At 40.5% G+C, this 23,022-nt stretch overlaps 1 protein-coding gene across 3 annotated transcripts; it reads left to right on the forward strand.

The window, feature by feature from the left end:
• Positions 1 to 38: 38 nt before the first annotated feature.
• Positions 39 to 22,966, forward strand: reps2 (RALBP1 associated Eps domain containing 2). Of its 3 annotated transcripts, none has more exons than XM_069150759.1 (19): positions 39 to 410; positions 6,646 to 6,769; positions 7,244 to 7,419; positions 7,841 to 7,949; positions 8,274 to 8,380; positions 8,482 to 8,623; positions 8,714 to 8,777; positions 10,233 to 10,401; positions 10,502 to 10,555; positions 10,795 to 10,858; positions 11,381 to 11,458; positions 11,899 to 11,947; positions 12,054 to 12,190; positions 12,516 to 12,577; positions 12,742 to 12,831; positions 16,680 to 16,766; positions 16,867 to 17,000; positions 18,661 to 18,766; positions 21,737 to 22,966. In XM_069150759.1, exons 1-19 carry the CDS (start codon positions 231 to 233, stop codon positions 21,803 to 21,805), a joined length of 2,001 nt encoding a protein of 666 aa, XP_069006860.1. In that variant the 5' UTR covers positions 39 to 230; the 3' UTR covers positions 21,806 to 22,966. The 3 variants fall into 3 exon arrangements, with proteins under 3 accessions (XP_069006860.1, XP_069006861.1, XP_069006862.1); XM_069150760.1 differs by having other exon boundaries at positions 11,384 to 11,458; XM_069150761.1 differs by having other exon boundaries at positions 39 to 295.
• Positions 22,967 to 23,022: the final 56 nt, after the last annotated feature.

Consider the following 23,022-nt stretch of genomic DNA (forward strand, 5'->3'; position numbering starts at 1 on the left):
GTGCTACAATCAGCCACAATAGGCGGTAGGAGTGGACGAGCCGCCTGAGCTGAGCAGGCAGTCTGCCTTCACTGGAAACACTCCTGCTGGAGGTAATACCGTCCACCGCCGGCCAAACCGCCCCTCTCCCTCCCTTCTCCTCCGCCTTGAAACGGGAGCCAGTGTCCGGAGCAGCATGTATTGATCTGCTTGTGCTTCTCCCGCGGATCCTCCATGCGTCAGCCCCGGGAATGGATCAGGAATCTGGTGCGGCGTCTGCGGGGAGTTTCATCTCCCTGAATGAACATGAGCAGAGGTATTACTCAGGTCTCCACGGTCTGTGCCAGGCGGACACTTCAGGAAAACTGTCGTCCAGCAAAGTGGCAGAGCTGTTTAAGGCGTCTCAGTTACCTCCCGAATCCCTGCATAAAGTGAGTGGTGTGTGTGTGTGTGTGTGTGTGTGTGTCTGCGCGTCTGCTTGGTCATCACATGTTATCAAAGGTGAAGGGCTCGAGCTGCGGCTGCTGCTCCCCAAACCTGAGTGATGCGCAGCAGACACGGAGCCGGGTGTACACGGCGATCGGCGTGTAAATGATCCGCCATATGTTTGATTATGAGGCATCTTTTCTTTGTGCAGTGTCTTTCTGCTGCTGTGTGTGCGAGAGGGGTTCGCGCACACCTCCTTTTCTCTTCCCCCCCCCTCCTCTCATACAGGAAACCAGCCTCATTTACATAGCTGTGCATTCGCCTGTATGGTTCCTCTCTACATCAGGCTGTTAGGTGTTGCTAATAATCGTGTTCACTATTGTGATCAGAGGAATTTCGGACGTGTAAAGGTCTGCATTAAAGCTGCTGTTGGTGCTGTGATCACCTGCGATTAGAGTAAGTCTCTTTAAAGGGCCACACCAGTGCTTTTGCAATTGTAGTCCATTTACTACTCATGTACCAAACATGACAGTGATTATTCTTAAAAGTAATTTAAGCTTTCAGTCACTTTGATGGAAATGATGGAAAATAGTGAATAAAGGCCAATCCGACCAATGACAGTTGGACTGGATGACTTCAACCTGAGAGAAGTGGGGTTTTTTTTACTAAAAAGGACTCAAACATAATTTTAAGTTTAAAGAGTAGTTGTTTATTTTCTGTCAATCCATCTATAGTTTTTCAAACCGTGCTTCTGTATTTGAATTTTTTTGTTGATGTGCTATAGTATTCGGGGCAACCATTGATTTCCATCCATTTCTGTCCAATATGAAATTTAGAAACTTGCTTCAGCTGCGTAAACCATCACATAATACATTATAGCCAGTCAATGTTACATTTGAAAGAGAAAATTATGCATTTTTCATGTTACAAGTGAAAAGTTAAAAAAAATTATACAGCAATAATGAACCTTGCTCAGTTGTGTGCTGTCGGTGGTTTCGTCTCACTCAGCCTGATATGAACTATATGGTAGCTAACATTAGCAAAATGTTGCTAAATACTACTTGAATTGATGACTTTTCTCCACATGCGTTATGTTTATGTCACATTTTAGCACTTTTTTATTGCCCCCCTAACTGTCACTCAATGTCAATGTCATTCAACAAAAGTTACATGGTGTTGCTTTAATCATTTATTTTGAAGTGAAATTGTTGAGCTGATGCTGTGCAGACTTGATGCTGACTGTGATGGGTCATGGATCATACAACTCTGATGTTCAGAGGTGTGAATGGAAGTCAGTGGCTGCCTGGAGCATTACATAAGGCATGCATAATTCTTAGTTAAGGAGCTAAAACTTATAAAAGCATTGCTGTGATTCTTTTAAGTTTGAACCCATTATTTTATTCAGTGATGTTTTCAAAATCCTTTTAGAAAGAATTAAAGTGTAATTCAAACCAGGTAAAACTAACATGTAAGTGATAAAAGTCTCTCATAAATGGAACCTTTTCTTTTTTTTTTGGCTTGTCTTTAATGATTATTTAAGGACCGATAGTAACCGTGTTTAACAGAAATATAAATAGCTAGTAGTTAGACAGTTTTTAACTGGCTCCAACATGAAACAACTGAGTCAGAGTCTTTTTGCTGACCCATCACAGGAATATAAACACATTTTTCCAGCTCAGATGAACACAGCAGGTTGCCGCCTCCGTTCAGGCCACCCTCTGTCCCGAGGGGCCGGCTCCCGCCGATGGCCGCCTATTGTGTCTCTGTGTGGGTGTCAGGAAGTTTGGCATTGAGCTGCGCTTCCTTCCTGTCCGGCCTGGATCGCCGCCACCACACAGGGGTGATTGACACACACTAGCCTTCTGAGCTGTGTTTGGCCTGCTGCAGGATGCCTGCAGGATCGCTCCTGGGGTTGGCGCTGACATGTGGGTCATCGTGTCACACAGTATCAGAGAGACGGTTGACTTCCTCTTGGCTGTCGGAGAAGTTAGATGTTATGTGATGATTTAAGTTTTTGCTGTAAATATTTTCAGATATTTGTCTAAAAGAGGACATTTTCCATCATGTGGAAAACACAGGGGTGTTTTACTGATTTATGATTTGCCTGCACTGACTGGATTTACAGAGGAAGGATCTTTTTGTCTAACCTCTGTTTACAACAGATGAGTAGAAAAACATGACACTTCCTCCTGCTGCAGGCAAACCAATTGTTTTGCTCACTACACTGACGTATTCAGACTTTGGGTCATGCTGACTGAGATTATTTTCACTGCCAGCGGAGCAAATGTTCCACAGAACATTTTGTTCGGGGAGCATGATAAAATGTTTAGTTAGATGTCTTTCCTGTGGATGCAGATCAAGCCACTGTTTGTTGTCAGGTTGTAGTTCAAGTCGTTGGCGTGTTTGTGCTCAGAGGCATGTTCAGGGATCTGTGCAGCAGTGACGCGTTGACAGATCCGGCTGTCAAACCCGTCTGGTTTAAAAAGGTGTGGTCTGAGTCCTTGTGTTGTTGTCACATCGAGGACTGACGGAGTCTGTGTTGCTCACAGCGGTGAAAGAAGTGTGTTTTACTTAAGTGACAGTAACAATGTAAAAGTACTGAAACAAGTCCTGCATTCAAAGCATTTAGTATTATCAACAAAGTCAAATATTAAAAGTAAAATGACTGGCTTATATGTAGTTAGTAGTTTAAGGAAGTGTTTCCCAGCCTAGAGTTTGGGTCTCTCCTCTGGGTCAAGAAACAAGAAAAATGTTAATACAAAGTTTATTTAATCGGGATGTTTCATTGAGATAAAGATCCAAAAGAAACATTCACAAGAACACAGTCATCAAACAAAAAAAGACGACAACACAATGAATACGAAATTTCAAATTTTCACAAGGATAATAAAAACAACATCAAATAGTAAAGCTTTAAGATCTCCAAGATCTCAGTTGATTCTGTTTAGATCTGAAACCAGTTCTGCCAACATATGTGCGTACTTGAGGGATATCTAAGGTTCAGTGTGATCGTGGGCTGTAGTTACTGGATTTAAATGAAGAGAAGAGATGTGAGGTAGTTTTGAGAGCTTTAATAGTAGACCTTCATACATAAATAACATGAAAGTTCCTCTTGACTGTAAGAAAGTCCGTTCAAACTTATGGTACAGAAGACAATGATGAATGTGAAATGTATGATTTTTGATAAATCGTAATGCACTATGACACACCGGGTTCAACTGCTGAGTGTTGATGAGGCAGCATGACAATACAGAATATCTGCATAGTCAAGGACATACATGGAGGTTGACTGAACAGAAGTTCTATAGTTGTTTATATAAAAGGCCTATTTGGAGTTTAAATTTCTGAATCAAATATTGAATATGAATCCTAAATGATGGTCTGCTGTCAAGCCAAATTCTGAAGTATTTGTATAAATCAGCCAGAGTGATAGAGGTGCCATTTGAGATCTTAATGGCAGGACAGTCAGAGTCACTAGTGGAGGTGGAGAAGACCATAAACTTATCTGCATTTAAAACTAGCTTGTGTTTAAGTATTGATGACTGTAGAAGTATATGTATGAGTCAGGGCCTGAACTGGGTGACACCTACAGGATGGCATATAAATTGGCATTATCAGCAACAAAATGGATATTGAAGGATCGATTAGGAAGAAATTGTATTATTTATGTATTATGTAAACAACAATGGACCAAAGATAGCCCCTAAATATTAGCTGTCTAATGCTTTCTTTTTTATGAAATGGATTGTTTGACCAAATTTTGTTGAACTGCTAACAGCTGAAGCAAGTCAACAGGGCCCTTTCAGAAGCAGGGAACCAATGGTTTCATCTTTGACAGTATTTATTTAATGTTTTTTAATGTAAAAGTATAATCTGAAGCGTTACCAGCGTTACCATTTCAGATTAATGTAGTGGAAAAAGAGCGTTTCCCTCTGAATTGTAGTGGAGTAGAAGTAGACCAACTTCTACACATCACTGGTTGCTCGAAACATTTGCTCAAGGGAACAACAGAAACATTGGTCTTGGTTGAATCAACGAGATTGTTTTTTTCACACTTCAGCTATAAACACAGCATACGTGAAATCAGGTATGAGTTCATTGTTGTAATTTAGAATAACAATATTTTCTGGGATAACGCACGGTGATGTGTTGAGTAGGAAATTCTGCTTCAAAATTTAAAAACACAAACTATTGTATAAATGCTCCCGTGTGTCAGACAGTCTGTGTAGCACCATGGCTCAATCAAACTTGATTTTCTCATTTACTTTTTCAACAGTTCATTTGATCCATTAACATCCAGAAAGTCATACATGTGATGACATATGTTTGCTAAAAGGTTTTTGGCAGTTTTCCATCCTCCTTAAATAACTCCTCCCCTCAGGTCGTAGATCTGACCCGTCAGTCTGGTTCCTCAGCATCTTCACCGTTGCTCCTGAAAGAATCTTATCATCAACCTTTCTCCGCTGACCTCAGGCGCACTCACCACAACTGCAGACTTGTCCTCCACTGTCTGCTCAGCCTCTCATGGGACTCTAGTTGTTTTGGACGTCCTCTCCCTGTGAAACCTGTTGAATGAATACAATGCAGCTCAAGCAGAAATAATTTCTCACAAGTCCCCTCAGCTGTATTAGACAATGGGTATTAACAGCACCCCTATCGTTCATATTTCATAAACACATACAAGCAAATGTTTACTAAATTGTGTGTCCATGTTTTTTTTTTTTACAGTATTCTACTCCAGTGTTTAACTTAAGAAGACTTTTGGATTTTGTGTGATGATGAAAGACTTGATAGCGTTAGATAACGAGTGTTAATCCGTTGTTGCCAAAAGAACATGAGCGGTCAGGTACCAGTCAGTCACCCGTCTCAGTGCTGAAAACATTTTCTTTAACAATAGTGTTGTGCCATAAGAGTTCAGGCCTTTTGGTTTTGATTATAAAAGTTAGCGTTGACTTACTTACTCAGCTACTGGAATTGTCCTCGGTACAACTGGGGAGATGAACAAAGCGCAGTGTCAATTTAGAGACAATCTCTTCCCCATCAAACACGCTGAGAAGCGAGTGATGAATGTTCAGAAAAAGTAACCTACAAAACTTTTTGATGAATTTTGTTTCTTACTAAATGATGATGTCAATACCTTGTATCTGTAGAGTAGATAAAGTATGAAGCTGCCACCAGTAGCGAGTCAGTTTAGCCTGCAGTACCACAACACATCGTTTTTGTAAGAATTAAACAAAAAGATACAGAATAATGTGGTAATTATTGATTTATTTATGCTGTACTGTGTTTCTTTTGGACAAAACTAGGCCAGCTGTTTTCCCTGCTGCCTCCAGTCTTTGTGCTAAGATAAACTACAGGCGGTTACATAGATAGAGATAGATAGATAGTTACTTTATTAATCCCCAAGGGGAATTTTTTTTTTCGCTACAGCAGCATTATAGGTACAGGAAAGCAATAAAACAACAGTAAAAAAATATTAAATATAAAAATGCACAGTATATACAATAAATAGAATAAAATAGAATAATTAAATTAAAACTAACTAAACAATAGTGCAAAGTTGTTTAATTTTTTTTATATATATTTAAACAAACAAGAAAAACAGACAACGGTGTTATTGTTGTGTGATGGATTTTGCCAGAGGTGAGTTACTGTACAGTCTTATTGCAGTGGGCAGGAATGATCTCCTGTATCTTAGTTAGTTTAACGAGCACAAATTTAGAACTAGCCCTTTAATGTGGGCACGCAAAGGCTGACTGGTTGGACTCGTGCCCTGAGCAGTGAGTCTCCAGTCCAATTCACAGTTTTAATATTGTTTAATAAATAAACATTTGGCTGAAAAACTACAGTGTAAAAGCCACACACTCTGTTCATGGGAGGGAAGTAACCAGAATAGCTGTTTTCTACATAATCCTAATCTCTTTTGCTGCCCCTCTAGCAGCCAGTGTACCTCTAATCAAAAGAGTCCAGGATAAACAGATCCCCCACAGTTTATTCATGCTTTGCTCTGTTTGGAGGCAATAATTTCATGCAAATACATTATTTTGAGCCTTCATCTTTTATTTTGTAAAATAATGTAACAGTGTAATCTGGCCAGATTATGTTTCTGAAAAGAAGAAAAGCAGAAGTGTCAGAATTTCAGACCATTGTTTTGGATATATTAGCCTGTTTTGGTAAAATCTTACTCTCATAATATTCGACTCAGTTTCTGAAAATCCTTCTAAATTTTCTTTGTCTCAGGTGACCGAGGTGTGTGGAGCGAAGCGTCTTGGTTTCTTCGGTACACCTCAGTTCTACGTGGCCCTGAAGCTGCTGGCAGCCGCCCAATCCGGTCTGCCCATTCGCCTGGAGAGTGTGACGGCCAGTAAGTCTGCCCCTCGGAGAGGAGGCGCCTTACGAGAGCAAGAGGGGATCAGGAGATTAACTTAACATGGCATGGATTTGGTCTAATCTGGATGAAAGGGGAGTCGCGTGGAAAGGGCTAAGTGGGTTTGACCTTATTACAAGAGCACACAATCAGTCGCACCCCCACCAAAGAGAAAATCTGTTTTCCCCAACGCAACACATAGCTGGATGGATTATTAGAAGAAGTGTGTTCAGAGGTTCATACTAGCTGCGGTGTGGAGTAGTAGCAGCTCAACTCAGCAGAATAAGACCTGTAAAGACACTCATCCAGATTAATTCCCTCTTGGTTGTATCGAAGGTCATCAAAAAGGAAGCTGCTGATCAGATAAAACTTAAAAAAACAAAACTTTAAAGATTCTTGTTTATGAGTTAGCGTCGAGGAAAAGAGATAATCTATCACGGTAAACAAGATATCCTCATGTTGTCCCTGCAGATCTACCTCTGCCCAGATTTGTTGGTCTGAAGAATGAAGCAGAGATGCGATACTCAAACGTTCCTCCCGGCATCGAGGCTAAGGGGGCTCAGTGTGGGTCCGCACCCGGTCCTGTCTCCTGGACTCCAGGGGACAGGAGCACCTTCAGACACCTGGAGGCCAACGTAGACAAGAAGGTACGCGTGGGACTGAACTTTTCGTGGCACAAAACACAATGTGTCGACTGCCATCTGTGATCTAAAACGCTACTTTTAAGCTGCATGCATGGGTAACCGGTCAGACAGTACAACTGTGTGGTATGACCAAGAAGGGCGCTCTGAGCAAAGACATTCTGCATTATACCTAAACATTGTCACTGTGGGTGCTCTGGTGACCTCTGAACCATAAGCTTCCTGGTTTCCATCTCTCTGCCCTTCATTTCCTGTCACCTGCCTACTGTTCTGCATCTGATGAATGCATTAAAATATCCACAAGGACAGAGGCAGAAACATGACCTTCACCCGATCTCACTGCAGCAGTGCACATTTTGGTGTATTCATAGAGGCTACATGCTGATTTAAGTGTGTGAAATATTTATACATTTTCCTTTTTTGGAAGGAGCCCTGGTCTCCACCACGTTCACCCTGCAGTTCACCGCCTCGCTCCCCGCTGACGTATCACAGCTACCCGTACACCCAGCAGAGAAATGGACTAGACGCACAGATCGGTAGGTTTCCAGTCCTGCAACGGGACTATGCTACTGACTATTCTGTATATTTGGAGCTCGCTTGTATGCAAGAACTATAATTTGTAAACAAAATGAAAAATGAAAAAGATGTGGTTGCACTGAAGCTTTGACACCTGTTCATTCCGCCAAACGCTGATCTTCTCTTCTCACTTTTTTTTTACTCTCTCCTGGTCCTTTTGATCTGTGAAATTCTCATTCTCTCAGATCACATTTTTTCAGGAGTGTAATCAGCAGGAAATCTTTGCATGTCAGTCTCACATTTCTCTTCCGCCAAAGCTGTGTTTTTCCTCCTCTATCCTGCAGCCTATGAAAGCAAACATTCCTCGTGGCCGATCACACGGCTGGAGCAGCACTCCTCGCCCAGTAACTATGGGACCAAAACAACTGTGGAGCATCCAGCCATGGCTCGGGTACAGACAGATATTTATTTTTACAATTAGAATATCCTTATGTCATTTATTAGGTCAATATTATTCTACATCTTACTTTGTATTACTCTATATCTGCCCAGGCTTCCTCAGTAGAGAGGCTGGATCAGCAGGGCATCCTGGACTATACTGATGATGACCCCTGGAGGATCACTGAGGAACAGCTCGAGTACTACACCAATCAATTCAAAAGCCTGCAGCCTGACCTGGGAGCTCTGATCCTGGGTACGGACACCCCTCTTACTGCACCTGTTTAAAGACTGAAAATCATACCATCAAACTGTTTTACCACTGGTTTAACTTTGTTATATACAGGAGCTGTAGCAAAGAACTTCTTCACAAAATCCAAGCTACCAATCCCAGAGCTCTCCCATATTTGGTAAGTGCTGACTCATGGTGTTGTCTGTCCTTGTTCTGTTCTGGGGTCAGTAGAGTGTTCATCAGCCGAGCGCCTCAGCGGGCCCACCGAGGCAACAGAGGCTGCATTTTAAAAATGCAGACCTGCACTGTGCTTCTCATGCTCAAACAACAAAGCTTCCATCACAAGAATATTTTGAACTGATTTTTTTTTTTTTTTTTTTTTTTTATTGAAACAAAGGGGTGACTGCATGAAATTCATTTAAAGTGGAAAATATCGCTTTGTGCTGCTGTGTTTTTAGGCTGTTACTCTGTTAGGATTAATTTGACATTTTGGTAAAATGAGTTAAATGTAAAGATTAATGCCACTCTTATACTAAATGTTAAACTACAGCTGGCAGCTAGTTAGCTTAGCATAGCACAAAGAGTCCAAAAGTTTGAAATTAACAAATCTCACCTCTCGTTTTTGGACAAATTTTAAAAAGGGAGATACAGGATCATTTGTTTCTGGATGCTGGTAGAGGTTTTTTATCTTTGGGCCGAGCCAGGCAATCTTGTTTCTTCCTATTTCTAGTTGTACAACGTTAAATTTACTTGGTCTTGTCAGTTTGCTTTGAATAAAATCAAACTATTCCTGGTTTTCACACCTTATTAATAAGGTTGTGGTTTAGTAAAACAAATATCTGGTTGAAAATGAGGTTGCTGGGCTGTTCTTGACATTGTTAAATGCATATTTGATATTTTGAGAATTATGCTCATTTGCTTTCTTTGAGTGATTTAAAGGAGGAAAACAGCTGAAGTCTGAACCTTAAACATAAAGTACCAACAGCTGGTTAAGAAAACCACTACTGCTACTTTGTGATAGCTTAGTTTGTCACAAATATCACTTTTTTTTCTTATTGTTGAAAACAATATTATTACTCATGTCTTCACAGTTTATGCAATTATATGCCATGGTTGTTTTTTTTTGTTAATGTTGATGAGAAATTCTGCACTGAAACATTTCTTTTCACACAAAATGCCTGCTCGCTGTATGCTAAATGCTCACGCAGTAGGCTGTAATGTTTTACACGCTATGTAAATATTGTGGTAACACTTCATTTTAGTCGTCTAATTTCAGAATAATGTCCTCAAAATTATTATGACGTTTCCCAAAATGAAGTGGGTAACAAATTATTGAGACCAGTTCAGTTCGTACACTTCTGCTGAGCTGACTCAGGTCAGCTGAAAATGAAAATAGTTTGAACAAAGTGTTTAAATTTTGATTTTCTTTCAAGGAAATTTCTTTCTAATTTGGACCAAATCGCATAGTTCTTTGCAGGAAACTAAAAATATAGTTTTATCAAAACGGTTTCTTTTATCATCATTGTTGAGAACCAAAATAACACAGTCTGCATTATTGTGTGAGACATCGTTTCACAGCTCCTCTCTCAGATCTTGCATATATATTCTTCATCCTTTCAACTAATTCTTTAAGGGAATTGAGTGACGTGGATAGAGATGGAGCTCTCACTTTCTCCGAGTTCTGCACAGCCTTTCACTTGATTGTGGCACGTAAGAATGGTTACCCTCTCCCAGAGAGTCTTCCTCCCACCCTGCAGCCAGGATTCATGCATCCTGAAGAGGACATACCCGATACTCCTGAAGTAAGGCACACAAGCAACAACATTTAATCTTGTAGCTCTTCTTGAGTCTTAATTAAGTATTAACCTGTTTAAACTGTGCTTCTTTTTTTTTTTTTAACAGAGTGCAGAGCCTTTAATTGTCTTTGAGGATGCAGAACCGAGGCCGAGTCAGATGGTAAGACAAATCTTGAGCTTCTTCAATGCCAGTTGTTAATGTGGAGTCCCTCTTCATTGCCTGCAGGGGGCACTCACAAGCAGAACATGAAACAGACCAGCATGGTCCAAGTGCAGTGCAGTCCCTTTGACATGTTGAGCTGAGAGCACAAGCTTTGACATCCTGAAATGCACTACACATTTACATGGTTTCAGTCTGGGCAGGCAGTGATGGTGTGTTGTTGCACTCTGCTCCTTTAGGAGAGACTCCAGCCAAGCTTGGCCACAATACAACCAGATTTGACAGAAGAATCCAGTAAACAAGGTAAAATATTATTATAAAAATACTTTTTTATTAATTTGAGTAACTAATCCAAAAAATAGTTTTTACTTTAAAGTCAGATGGGAAACAGGTTTACTACTTATGAGTGAGCTGAATGCTCTGTTGAAGTCACAACAGTATATGAACCGGGATAAGAAATATTTTCAGTGTTCTTGCCAATTATTTACCAACTATAAAACAGAACATGTCAGTAAAGCAGCACATGTGTAAAAGTTCCTGATGCTGCTGTCTCAGTCTGTACACGTGTATACAAAACACACAACACATTCCCTACCTGTTCCACCACGATTACAAAAAGAACAGACCAGAGGGAAAATGTATGTTATTTCTTAGTCCTGAAAAGTAAAATAAGAGTCCTGCTATCCTAGTTTTTACACTACTAAAAGTAAAATACATTCATGTACGGTACCATCATTTCTTTAGAAATTTGAATATACCGAAGTGATGAACTCTTTATATTGTGTGGTCATTTTTTTACTCCGGATTTCTTTACTACTGTGTCAGCAGATGCAGGTGTGAAGAGGTTGGCAACATCTCAAAAGAAACCGACTCTGCAGCTCGGTGCTTTTCCAGAGAGGCCAGGTGATCCTAAAACTCCTTTTTAGAAATTAGGGTGATTTAATACTTATACAACATGTGTTTCACGTCTCAGATGCAGCGAGGGTAGTAGGGTACTGCAAATACCCCACGACTGTCAGTGCTTTCACTGGTTTGGGAATCGCTCCTCTTATGTCCTCTCTGGTAAAAGAATCCTGGTTAGTTGAAGTGTGATTGAGTTGAAACTAGCTTAAAAAAGGTAACCTCTTCAGGAATAGATGCTTTTGGAGCCATATGGAAGAGTTCAGGCATGTCAGAAGGATGTAATATGTTATGGCAGTAAAAGTATCTGCAAAAATGATTATGTGCCATGTTGATTTAGCTGCTTCACACAAATGAAATTACAGTTTGTGGCTAAAGGGAAGTAATGGTTTCTCATTTGCAACCACTCAAAAGCCTGACACACCTTTGTTCCTTTCTCACAGACCCACATCAGGATCTGGACCCACATAAGAGGACAAAAACTAGACCAAGGTGAAGATTATCCCATTGCAACACAGGAGTGAATAAAATAATATCTTTTATGACATTAGCCATCATTACATTCTTTGTTTTGCCTCCCATGTGACCTCACCTCCAGATCCTACTCCAGCACTTCTATCGAAGATGCGATGAAGAAGGCTGAGGAGCCTCCCACACCTCCGCCTCGACCGCAGAAAACCCACTCCAGGGCCTCCTCGCTGGACCTCAACAAGCTCTTCCAGCAGGGCGCTCCAGGTACGATCGCCCGGCTCCTCCCACGATATCAGTGCTGTATCACAGAAGGTGAGAGCGCGAGCAGCCGGGAGCTACGCTGCATTTTTGTGACAGAGTTATTGTGTTTTGTTTGTGGCAGTTCCTCTTTTCAAGAGGGACAAAAGCAGAAACGGAGACGGATGGATTTTATTGTTCAGTCTGAAAGGTGAGAGGTACACCGGAGTCCGAGCCAGTGTCTGATTATGAAGTATAGGTGGTATATTCGTGTTTAAAAGGTGAAATCAGACTCCTAATAACATCATTAGAGTAAAACTTGGTGAATTATTTTTGTTGTCTTTGAATTTAGGGGTTAAAAGTGGATGGTTGCTGCCTCCTCCTGCCCTCCCTCCAAGACCATCAACCTCACAGGTAAGTCTTGTTGTATTGCAGATTTGAATTGTAGCAATCAGTGCCAATGTGCTCTTATATCTACTGAACAAAGTCTCTGTTGAACTCCCACACTATAAATGTCTCATTCATTAATGATGAAAGAAAGCTTTGCCTCATCAAGTACCTCACATCTCTCTCGTCAGGTTCCTCATTTCATCAACGTTTCAGAGAAAACTCCCCAGAACAAAGTGCAGCAGCCGAACTTTGCTGACTTCAGTCACTTCAGAGAAGAGGTGAGTACGAAACCTCATTTACGACTGATTGTCGTACCTTCATTTGTCTCGTTTGGAGTTTGCAAATATAGCAAGCGGCAACTATCTCTACAAAAGGAAACCATAATAGAAACATTCAGGCTGTCAGCGTTTTCCACTGCACGATTTCCCCTCTCAGATGTTGAGCTGTGAATGTGTCGCTAAGGTCACGTTTGACAAATATACGAGCCTCTATTTCGAGGCAGGAATAAACGGAAAGGTTATGGCAGCAGTGTACATCAAAGTCTGCTCTGCTGCGGACTGCAAGTGAAAGACGACATCAGGGATTTATTTATGGCTGAAGTGAGGCGCCGTGCGTCTGGTCTCAACCTTGGTGTTCCGACCGTGCATACTGATATCACGTTACACCGCACAATAACCCAGATTAACCCGTGTTTGATAGCCTATTGAGCAATAACCTGAACATTTTAAAGATTACGAGACATAGCATTTACACCCAGAAAATAACAACTGGGAGGACCTGGAAGGAGGGATATTTTAGGCCGGAGTTGTACCTGCATGTGTTAAAATCCTCAGATGGTGGTTGGTGCTCCTCTCCATCAGTATCACCATCTTCTAGCAAGATATATTCAAAGTAATCAACTGAATGTTTTGCCTTTTAATGCCTGCTTCCCCTCAGGAACCCCACTTCCTTTTTCTCCTCGTGTAATTTTAATACTGCTGTGGATGAGAACCTTGAACTTTTCCTCTTCTCCCAGTGGGGAGTCTAATCTAGGAAGCAAACGCAAGCACCATATTAGGACGTATCTGCACTCACTGTAGTTATTTCCCTTCAGAACTCAGATCACAGTGCCTCAACCTACAGGACATGAGCTGCTTATGAAACTGCACTTATATTCTGGCCGATTTATGATTAATCGCCACATGAACTTGATAAATAACATGAATGCTAATTACTGCATCACAGTTGTGAATCTGCAAATGTATGTTTGTTTAAATCAGTTGTGTGCCCAACAGGCAGAATGAATATTATGTGCAGATGGCAAATGTTGCATTAATTGGACAGAATTTAATGCGAAGGGGTTGTATTTACACAGCTTTGTAAACTTCCTAATGGGAATGAAGGTTTTTTTTGGAGGGCTTTTATTCAACAAATCAGATGTAGTTTTACAGTTAAAGGGAACTGCAGCTCCTAATTTTACTCAAACAGGCTCAGTCCTACCTCGCTCCTCTTGTGTTGTATGTTGTTCTATCACTCATATCCTTCCCTCTTATACTGTCTTTGTAATCATATGTGTTTAGGGTGCTCTTTTACTACTCTGACTCTGCTCTTGTATCCATTACTCCTTCTGCCCATCACTGTTGTCTGTCCGGTATCACCGTCTCTCCCCACATGATGTTTTACTTGATTAAAACCAGCCACACTCGATGAGCCCAAAGGTAACTATACCCTGTATGTGTATTTTTCACTTAGTAAGACAAACAGAAACTCATACCAGCCCAAACTCCTCAGAGAGACGTTTTATAGAAGATTGAAGTATAGGTGCCGTTAAAAATAACTTCCTTAACATAAAGTATGTCGGTCTGAATATTTGACACCAGCTTTTGCAGGAAACTCTCGGGAGCAGTTCAGTTAACAGTTATGGTGAATAGAAAGCAACTTCGCATCTGGACATATATATATATATTGTTTACTCTTTGTTCAGTTCATTCTGTTTCTTTAAGAATTGTGCAAAATGGTGAGGTGCATCCGATTTGTTACATTAAATCACCTTCACTCTGTTGACTTTGTTTAACTTGGCCCAACTTCTGTTCACTTTACTTCATCTACATTCACCACACATCACTTTCTTTCACTTCATTTACTTTATCTACATTTACCTTCACTTCACTTACCCTCACTTATCTTAACTGGGCTTGACTTTACATCATCTACCTTCATCTCACTTTACCTACCATTACTTCGCTTCACTTTGTATCACTTCACTTTACTTCCCTTCACTTCACATCACTTTACTTACCCTTACTTAACTTCACGTCCTTTCACTTTTTTTCATGTCACTTCACTTTCTTTACTTAAATTGATTTTAATCTTTTTTTTGCTAAATTTCATTTTACTTCACTTCATTTTACCCTTACCCTCACCTTTTTTTTACTTCACTTTATTCTACAATTTATGTTCACTTACTTCACATAACTTAATTCCACTTAACTTCACTTTATTTTACTCTGTCACTTAAATTCACTTCACCTGTTCTTGTTTAACCTAATTTTATTTCACTTCACACTTTACTTCACTTAACCTACCCATACTTTACTTTGATAAATGTGACTTAAGCTCTTTTAATTTGTCTCACTTCTCTTCACTCAGCTTCACCTCACTTCACTGAACCTGTTTTTGCCTAACCTCCTTTTAGTTCCCTTCACTTTACCCTTATTCACTTATCTTTTCTTTATGTCATTTTGTTTAACTTCACCTCGCTTTTTTCACATTTCCAAACTACAAACCTTTAAAGTGACCACAGCAGGATCAGTACGCTGTAACTACAGTGAAGTTGAGACACTGGGCCTGCAACCAGGAATGAGGCTCCTGCTGCCACATCATGTTTGTATTTTCGAAATACCCCATCTTTGTAATTTTTTTTCCAAAAACACGGCAGAAGTAAATACATGTATCTGTCAGTCCCACTATCATCCATGCTTACCGAGGCCCACCGTCTCCTCCTGAGAGTGGAGAGTCAGCATCGATCCACTGCACAAGTGAATACATTCAGACAGAAAGTTAGACGGGGTCAGGGCTGTCTCTTTTCCTTTTGTTTTGTACACTTTTTCCTCTTTTGTGTTCGCCAGCTTCACTCTTTATGCCATTTTAGCACAATCACATGAAGTCAAATTCTTCATAACAAATTTCACCTGGTTTAGTTAAACCTAAGTATTCCAGTTAAATTTAGGCCCGTTGTGAAAATCCGTTCTTCATAAAAAGACAGTGCTGTCACTTCTCCTGTAATACCATCCTTCACATTTCTGCAGTAACAGCCGTGACTTGTAGCTGATGTGACCACACACACTGCTTATGGGGCTACTGTGGTCTACTGCCACTGTAGCAACTACAAGCTACTGCAGCGCCTTTTAAATGTTTCCATGCTGCGGTTGTATTTCACATCCAGTGGAGCAGTGAATCTCAGGGTCATTTATTTGCAAGTCAATTCACAGCGAGAAGCATTTTTTAGGTTTCTTGGGTATAATTTACAGCAGGAGCCTGTTTAAATCATCAGGAAAGGCATTTCAACTGCCACCACAATGTAGACAGCAGCCCTTAGAAATTAATGGATCAAATTCACTAAATCCAACATTAGCAGATGGAGACGACCGTGTTCAGAAGGTGCTGCCCAGTAAGAAATGCCCTGAACTCTTTCAACCACAAATCTTACAATGCTGCTGTGAGCTAAACATGTCGAATTCTATTGTGTAGGTCCTCACGCCTTTGCACTATTATCCTCTGCTGACTGAAAGAAGGTGATGATGCGTTAAACATCATGTCTAGAAGACAAAAATGGCTGAAATGCCTGCAAGGAGATGCAATAAAAGCACATTAATCCATCATGGCTCCCTCTGAGCAGGCAAGAAGCCGAGTCTGAAGAGAAGTACGCTGCGGTCCCTGCAGCGAAGGAGCTGCTTTATCCATGGCCGGGGCAGATGCATTTCATCTCGCCTCTTTATAGCAGTTCCCTCATGTCATTTCACCTCGTTATAACATCAACACTGTTCTCTCTTAGAAAGTGATCTTTGATCCTATCGCTTATGCGGCCAAAGTTCGGGCAAAGTTTTTTGGATCATTTAATTTGGCTCATGATTTGTCTGTGTTGCAGGAGGAGAGCGGTGTGAAACCTGAAGAACAGCGTCCATGCTCTAGATTTGGACTAAGTACTGAAGACTTGACGAATCCCTCAAAGCAGGTCAGAACTTTTTGCAGACATGACGTCACGCTAATTCTGTTTTGCAGGTGTCTATGTCTCTGTTTGTGATTAGCTGAATGAGTTTTGTTTTTTGTTTCAGGACGCCACTGGTGCTTCTCACAGTCAGGCGCCGCAGAAGCCAGTTCGCAGGAAATACCACCCGGAGAGCCAAAACCTGGAGACGGTACCTCCACCTGCCGTGCCATTTCCTCCATCTGCCAAACCTGCGCAAAAGTTAGTCAAACATTTAACTCTTGACACGTAAAAGATTCTTTGGATTGAATTTCATGATTAATTTCAGTCTGGTATCACAGGAAAGCATGTAATACACTTCCAGGTGTGAAAAGTACACGTATGTATGACCAGGCCGTTCTCATTGCCATGGCGTCAAATACTGCAGTTCTGTTAAAGCCTTTAGCGTCAGACAGATCCGCACAAGGTGTCCTGTGGCGTCGGTGCTGTGACGACTCGGGTCGAAGAAGGAGATCACGTGAAACAAAAGAACAAGGAATGATAAAGTCCCTGTAGAGAGGAGGTTGGGATGGCTAGACGGAACTAACAGGACTTTGACTTGGGCGATGGTGTTTGGGTCCTTGAAGAAGCAAAAGTCAACTGAGACTCCCTTTTAAGTACTGATGCCTGAACTTAACCAAATTGCGACCCTGTAACATTTAACCTAAACCATGATCTTTTTCTAAACCAAATCATCTGGTATTTGGTGCCAAAAGCACCTTACTTTTTACAACTAGGCGAGGCAAACTGTGACACTGACATGGCACCATCTAGATGACTCTGGGTGTAGTACATGCTAAATTTCATTAAGCAGCAGAAGTTAAAGCTAGTAGCAGTAGTTCAAATTTAACTAGGAAAGGCTATTTATGTTAAAGCTGTTGTATTTTATACAAACAATACATTAAATCCCTTTGTGTTATTTGGACATGGTCGCTTGTAGAGATACAGCTACAGAGAATTATCGCTTTATGAAGTCTTTAACCATCTTCTAACTTGTTTGGTTTCACGGCCACATTCAATTTTTGTTTCAATCTCTGTCTCATATAGTATAATTCTTTGCATTTTTTCAACAAAAGAGGTCTAAAAAGTTACTACACATGACCTCTCTAACGGCAATGGCAGACGGACAAAGTTAGCAACTATATCGTGAACATAGTGGGCAATTTAGTGATTAAAGCAGCCAAAATTTTGATTAGCGGCAAGTGAAGCAGAGCTACCAGAAAACTAAATGTTGGACTTCTATGTACGTGGACATGAATCCAAATAAATGCTAATCTCACTCATGTCTGCTTGGTGTGTAAATAAGCCACTGTTTTTGCTAACATCTTAGCCATATGAACTTTATAAGGGGATGTTACTCTTTACAGCTTGGAGTAAAAAAAAACAAAAAAAAACGTCAATAATGCAGGTTAAAGATACTATTTAAATTACATACACTAAAGTGATCGTAAAACCAATGAAACCCACCCAGAAAGGGGAATTCACCCGCCATTAAGGCACACCCTAACTCACCATAATGACTCTAGCATGTGTGCTTATGTCTCCTTATTGACCAGACAGCTCATTGAAACTGTCAGTGCAGTAGAAGGTGGCCATCAATAACAGTGGCGGCTCCTGGCGATGGCTGCTGGATTGATGTGAAGCTGCAGTGATCTTCGTATTGGTCTCATTCTTTTGATGTCTCTGAATTGACTCCGGTTTGTTCAGTTAGACTCCAGGCATTTTATGTCCAAACGATGTGTTCAGACCTGAGATGAGATGAAAGAAATGGAGATTCTACTTATTTCTTTAATTAAATTATGCTTTTTTTTTTAATGTATCTTAAAAAAAAAAAAAAAAAAAAGAGATTAAAAGCTGATACAATTGAATGAAATTCTTTCAGGCTGCTGTCCAAACAGAAGAGGGAGATCCAGGTGGCGATCCGCAAGAACAAAGAATCCAACGCAGTGCTGACACGCCTCAACAGTGAGCTCCAGCAGCAACTTAAGGTCAGTCAGCTTTCTATTTCTTAGAGCACAACTCAGTTTGTAGATCCCTGTGGTGTTTTAATGAAGGTGTATGTGTCCATCTGCGTAAACTTTCTGACATCCCGTGCCCTCCTCCTCCTCCTCCTCCTCCTCTTCCTCCTCTTTCGGCACACTGTGAAATGGGAAAACTAGCCCTGCAGCCGTGAGAAAATCTGTCCAAAGGGTGCACGCTTGACACCCAGAACTACGGCGTAGTTTGAAATCTGACAGTTCAATCAAACAACAGGGACTGTGCGCTGCATTTTAACCACAGCCACATGAGCATGGTGGTGCTCGTGTTAACACAGTTTCAAAAACTCTCCATTGTGTGTCAGAAGTTGAATTCTACTCATTTGCAACTGACAACAAATGTTCCCGCCGGACCAGCGTGGTGAAAAGCCCCGAGCTCAACTGTCTGCCCCCCTACCCATCATTCATAGCTGAACTAATGGCAAAGACTTGGCTGTTTGCGTTGGAGATCTGCCTGTGGCACACTCACTCCCATTTGGAGCACATGCTGCATGCCTGTCATTCTCCTCGTAAATGATCCAGGAGTGAAACCTTCACGCTCACATGCAGGGCTTTTATAGCTTTAATACAACAGAGGCCAAAGAATTTAAAAAAAGAGAAGAGAGCTACCAGCGAGTGGCCTATTTTATGCCATTCACAAATATGGTCCAAATAGGCCATTTAGTTTCTCAGATTTCAAGGTTTTATAATCCTATTTCTCTCCCATTTGTGTGAGGTCATGCGGGATGATATTTATTCGTCCTAATTCTGCTGCCTCCTCAAAGCATCTGTGGAATTCTGCAGAGAAAGGCATATGTGTCTTTATATAGACTCATGCCTTGTCGAAATACCAAACAGCCACTGGCACTCACAAATGTCTTCTTGAAAATAGATCCTGGGCCGGTCAGGAATCCAACTACAACAGGGTGTGTGCAGACACGAGAGACTTCTTTCTTAACTGGTCATGGAAACAGTTCAAGAAAATCTTCATGAAATCAAAAACAGACATTTTGACATGTAATCCATCTTTGTTTTTTCCTTATCCCAAAGGAAGTATTTGTAAAAGCTCCAACACATCTATCTATGTTACTTTCAATTAAGTTTTCATTTTGAAATGGCTAAGAGTGTTGATGTTCGGAGAATATCTTGCCAAGTTCAACATTAATACTCGTGATTTTCTGGCAGCGCCATCAGACAGAATTTCACCGTTCACTGCAGACCTCTTACTATGAAATTTACACAGCAAATTTTGGTTTTTGGAATAAATTCTCTGTGAGTTCAAATCACCTCCATTTGAGTGTACATGTGAGACCATCGAATACACTTTTGAGCAGAGGGAAAGTAATTATTTTCTTACTTCGGTGGGAGTTACAACTCCAATGAAAAATGTACTTGGAGTTGTTTTAATTTGAACTCTTTCTCATTTGACACTTATGGAGTTCAAATTTCATCATGCTATAAATCAATTGTAGATAGAAATTACTACATAATAACAACATATTTGCCACAAATTTACATTTAAGAATTATATGCAATCTGAATATATGCAGTGTGTAACAATTAATGCTGCTTGTGTAACAAGTTGCAAACTAAAACCCAAATATTATTCCGATAAAGAATATCCCTGAACACAACCTGTAGTCTAACTTAGAAACCTAAACTCTTCCACTCTGATTTATTTAGTTCCAGGATATTTCACTCAAGAAATTTAATCCTTTTCAGTTTGAGTACTTCACCCTTCTAGTGCCATCCTCAGGCCAAAATGTCACCTTTTCATGCACCATACCTCATAATATAATGTAGCCTGGCTTCACCTTCCTATTGCTCTTTGCTGTGATAACAGTCTGGAAACCCTGTTTGCTTTAAGGTTTGCTCAGCCACTTTCAAGGATGGACCAATCAGTGACCAGTGGGGGTGGCTGAGTGCGATGACGTTGAAGTCAAGCGTTTTGTTTCTAGATGTAATTCCAACAGTAGCAGCGGTGGTTGAGTTCCAGCGGTCAACCATAGTCATATGGTGATCAATGCTGATTGGTTAAAAGTTGATCAAATAGTTTTAAATTTAACCCAACGACTGGAAACATTCCACACTCGAGCGTGTCCAGAGTCATATTCAGTGAATTGTGTGGTAATAACAGGTGAAATATGAGAACGTTGTCATAATTTTTGCTAAACTTTATTTATCAGTGACCTCATGGCCTTTTCTCTGGTGCAGTGCGGAGAGTGACACCTAATATCAATACCACTCACATAATAATCTGTTCCACATGAGTTGGGAGACTGAACTGACCTCGTGACCTTGTGACCTTTCCTTTAGATAGATCTTCACTGAAAAAACCCTGAGAATGAGTGGATCTCCTCTTGTTCTGTCCAACACCTTTGTATTTTGTATTTTGTGGTGTATTGAACACTTGAGGCCATTTTAGGGGATTCATCTTGTTGCAGATCCTCGTTACCATAGCAAACAGGCAGTGAGCTTGAGCCTGCTGCTCGACTCACATGGCAGAGTGAGACGAAGTATTATGGTCACTCCTCACTACCCGCTGTGCTGAGCTTTCTCATGTGGAGTGACAAGGTCAGGGCCCAGATTTCAAATATTAATGCCACACATGATCTACATTAACATAATCTAATCCACGTTTTGGCTGAGTAAACTGATCCTGTGCTCTTTCCGCTGGTTCTACTTTTAGGACAACTTGTACATTTTTAGTTTTCCCCCTGGTAAAAGTTAGATAAATGCTAAATCTTTGTGTGCAGTTTATTTTGCCCAAAACATTTATTTTTGTGGTTTAATGAACATTACAGCCTTTAAAGGTTCTGACCTTGTACTGGACTGTTGTTGCCACAGCAAACAAAATACATAATATAATTACCGCCCGAAGGTGCAACGTCTTGCTCAGGATGGCAGTGATCAGGGGTCATGTTTTCTTTTGGTCGGCTGCAGGTGGTTCACCAGGAGAGGGTCACCTTGGAGTCCCAGCTGGAGTTCCTGCGGCCCCTGGCCTCGACGTGACCGGGCCTGAAGTTCGGTTAGGGTAATGTCACCAGTCCTTCAGCGGAATACATCGGTTCCTCTAATGAACACCAATGTCTGAGCCAAGATTTTTCTTGTAAATATAGAATAAATGCAAAAGGGCTGACAATGGAGGCAAAAGTGCATTGTTGACTCAACAAACAGGGATGTTACTCCTTTTAATTAACCAGTCCAGTCCCACATCCATAGTCTACGTCACTGTTAATGATATTTTGCAGGAATAAATCATGTATTTTTAAACACTGTATAATATCATGTTTTTCATTGTAACATTAACTTATTTTTCTCTTTTAATTTTCTATTAGTTTCTCTTTGTATTGTTTAAAATACATGTAACAGTTTGCACACACATTGCCATGACTGATAAATATTCTCTGATAATCATGGGAACTAAAATCCTCTCAGTTTTTACAAACATATTTTGTGTGTGTCATACATGGTCTAAAGCAAGTGATGGTGCTACACATTACTTTTTCAACCTTATACTTTTTGCACTTAAAGAAATGCGAAAATAAATGAAAATGCACAAAAGCCACAGTATATATGAGATGAATTTTGCAAAAGCATTTTAAGCCTGCACTCAAATGTATCAGTTGAAGGACTGCAGCAGCAGCACATGTGATCGTTAGGAAAGTGAAGAATGTTGAGACATTTGGCACTGGATTTGTAGGAAATATGTACATTTTACTTGTAAAGTTGCTTCATTCTCAACTTATGTTTATTATAATACATCTTTTTTTCTTAACAGGATCCCTACTGTCATGATTTTACTGATATTCAAGTTTGAGAAAAGAAAAAGATTTAACAGTTATAAAAAAGAAAAGAAATAAGCACACAATTCCTCTCATGTTTTGCAAGATAGATCTCAAAACAGCTGATGTCTGCATGAACAGATGTGGTGTGGAGTTTATCTATGCAGCGATGCGGTGCTGCTGAAGCTTGCTTTAGACCATTTTGTTTTCTACACGACTGATTGATCATGATGATGAATAATGGTTTAAAAACACGATGGCATGCCTGATACTGCATGTTTGCTAAAATGATGTGAACATTGGACTGTGAATTAACCTGAAGTCGTGCACAACTGAGTTCTAGGATGGAGACAGTAACCAAACTAATCAATAAAGTTGTCTATTTTTATTGCTCTGAATTATTTTATTACAACTGTTGTAAAATTGTTTCACCCTTTAGTCGTG

The sequence above is a fragment of the Embiotoca jacksoni genome, unplaced genomic scaffold, assembly GCF_022577435.1.
Source record: "Embiotoca jacksoni isolate LCO1_2020_lvr unplaced genomic scaffold, fEmbJac1.0.p SCAF_16, whole genome shotgun sequence".
NCBI classification, from domain to species: Eukaryota; Metazoa; Chordata; class Actinopteri; family Embiotocidae; genus Embiotoca; species Embiotoca jacksoni.

Excerpts from the sequence above, each read along its gene's own strand:
- reps2 (XM_069150759.1), top strand. The coding sequence starts at position 231 with ATGGATCAGGAATCTGGTGCGGCGTCTGCGGGGAGTTTCATCTCCCTG. Across the intron at positions 10,556-10,794 it reads AACCGAGGCCGAGTCAGATG|GAGAGACTCCAGCCAAGCTT; the intron begins GTAAGACAAATC and ends CTGCTCCTTTAG. Across the intron at positions 12,578-12,741 it reads CAAGACCATCAACCTCACAG|GTTCCTCATTTCATCAACGT; the intron begins GTAAGTCTTGTT and ends CTCTCTCGTCAG.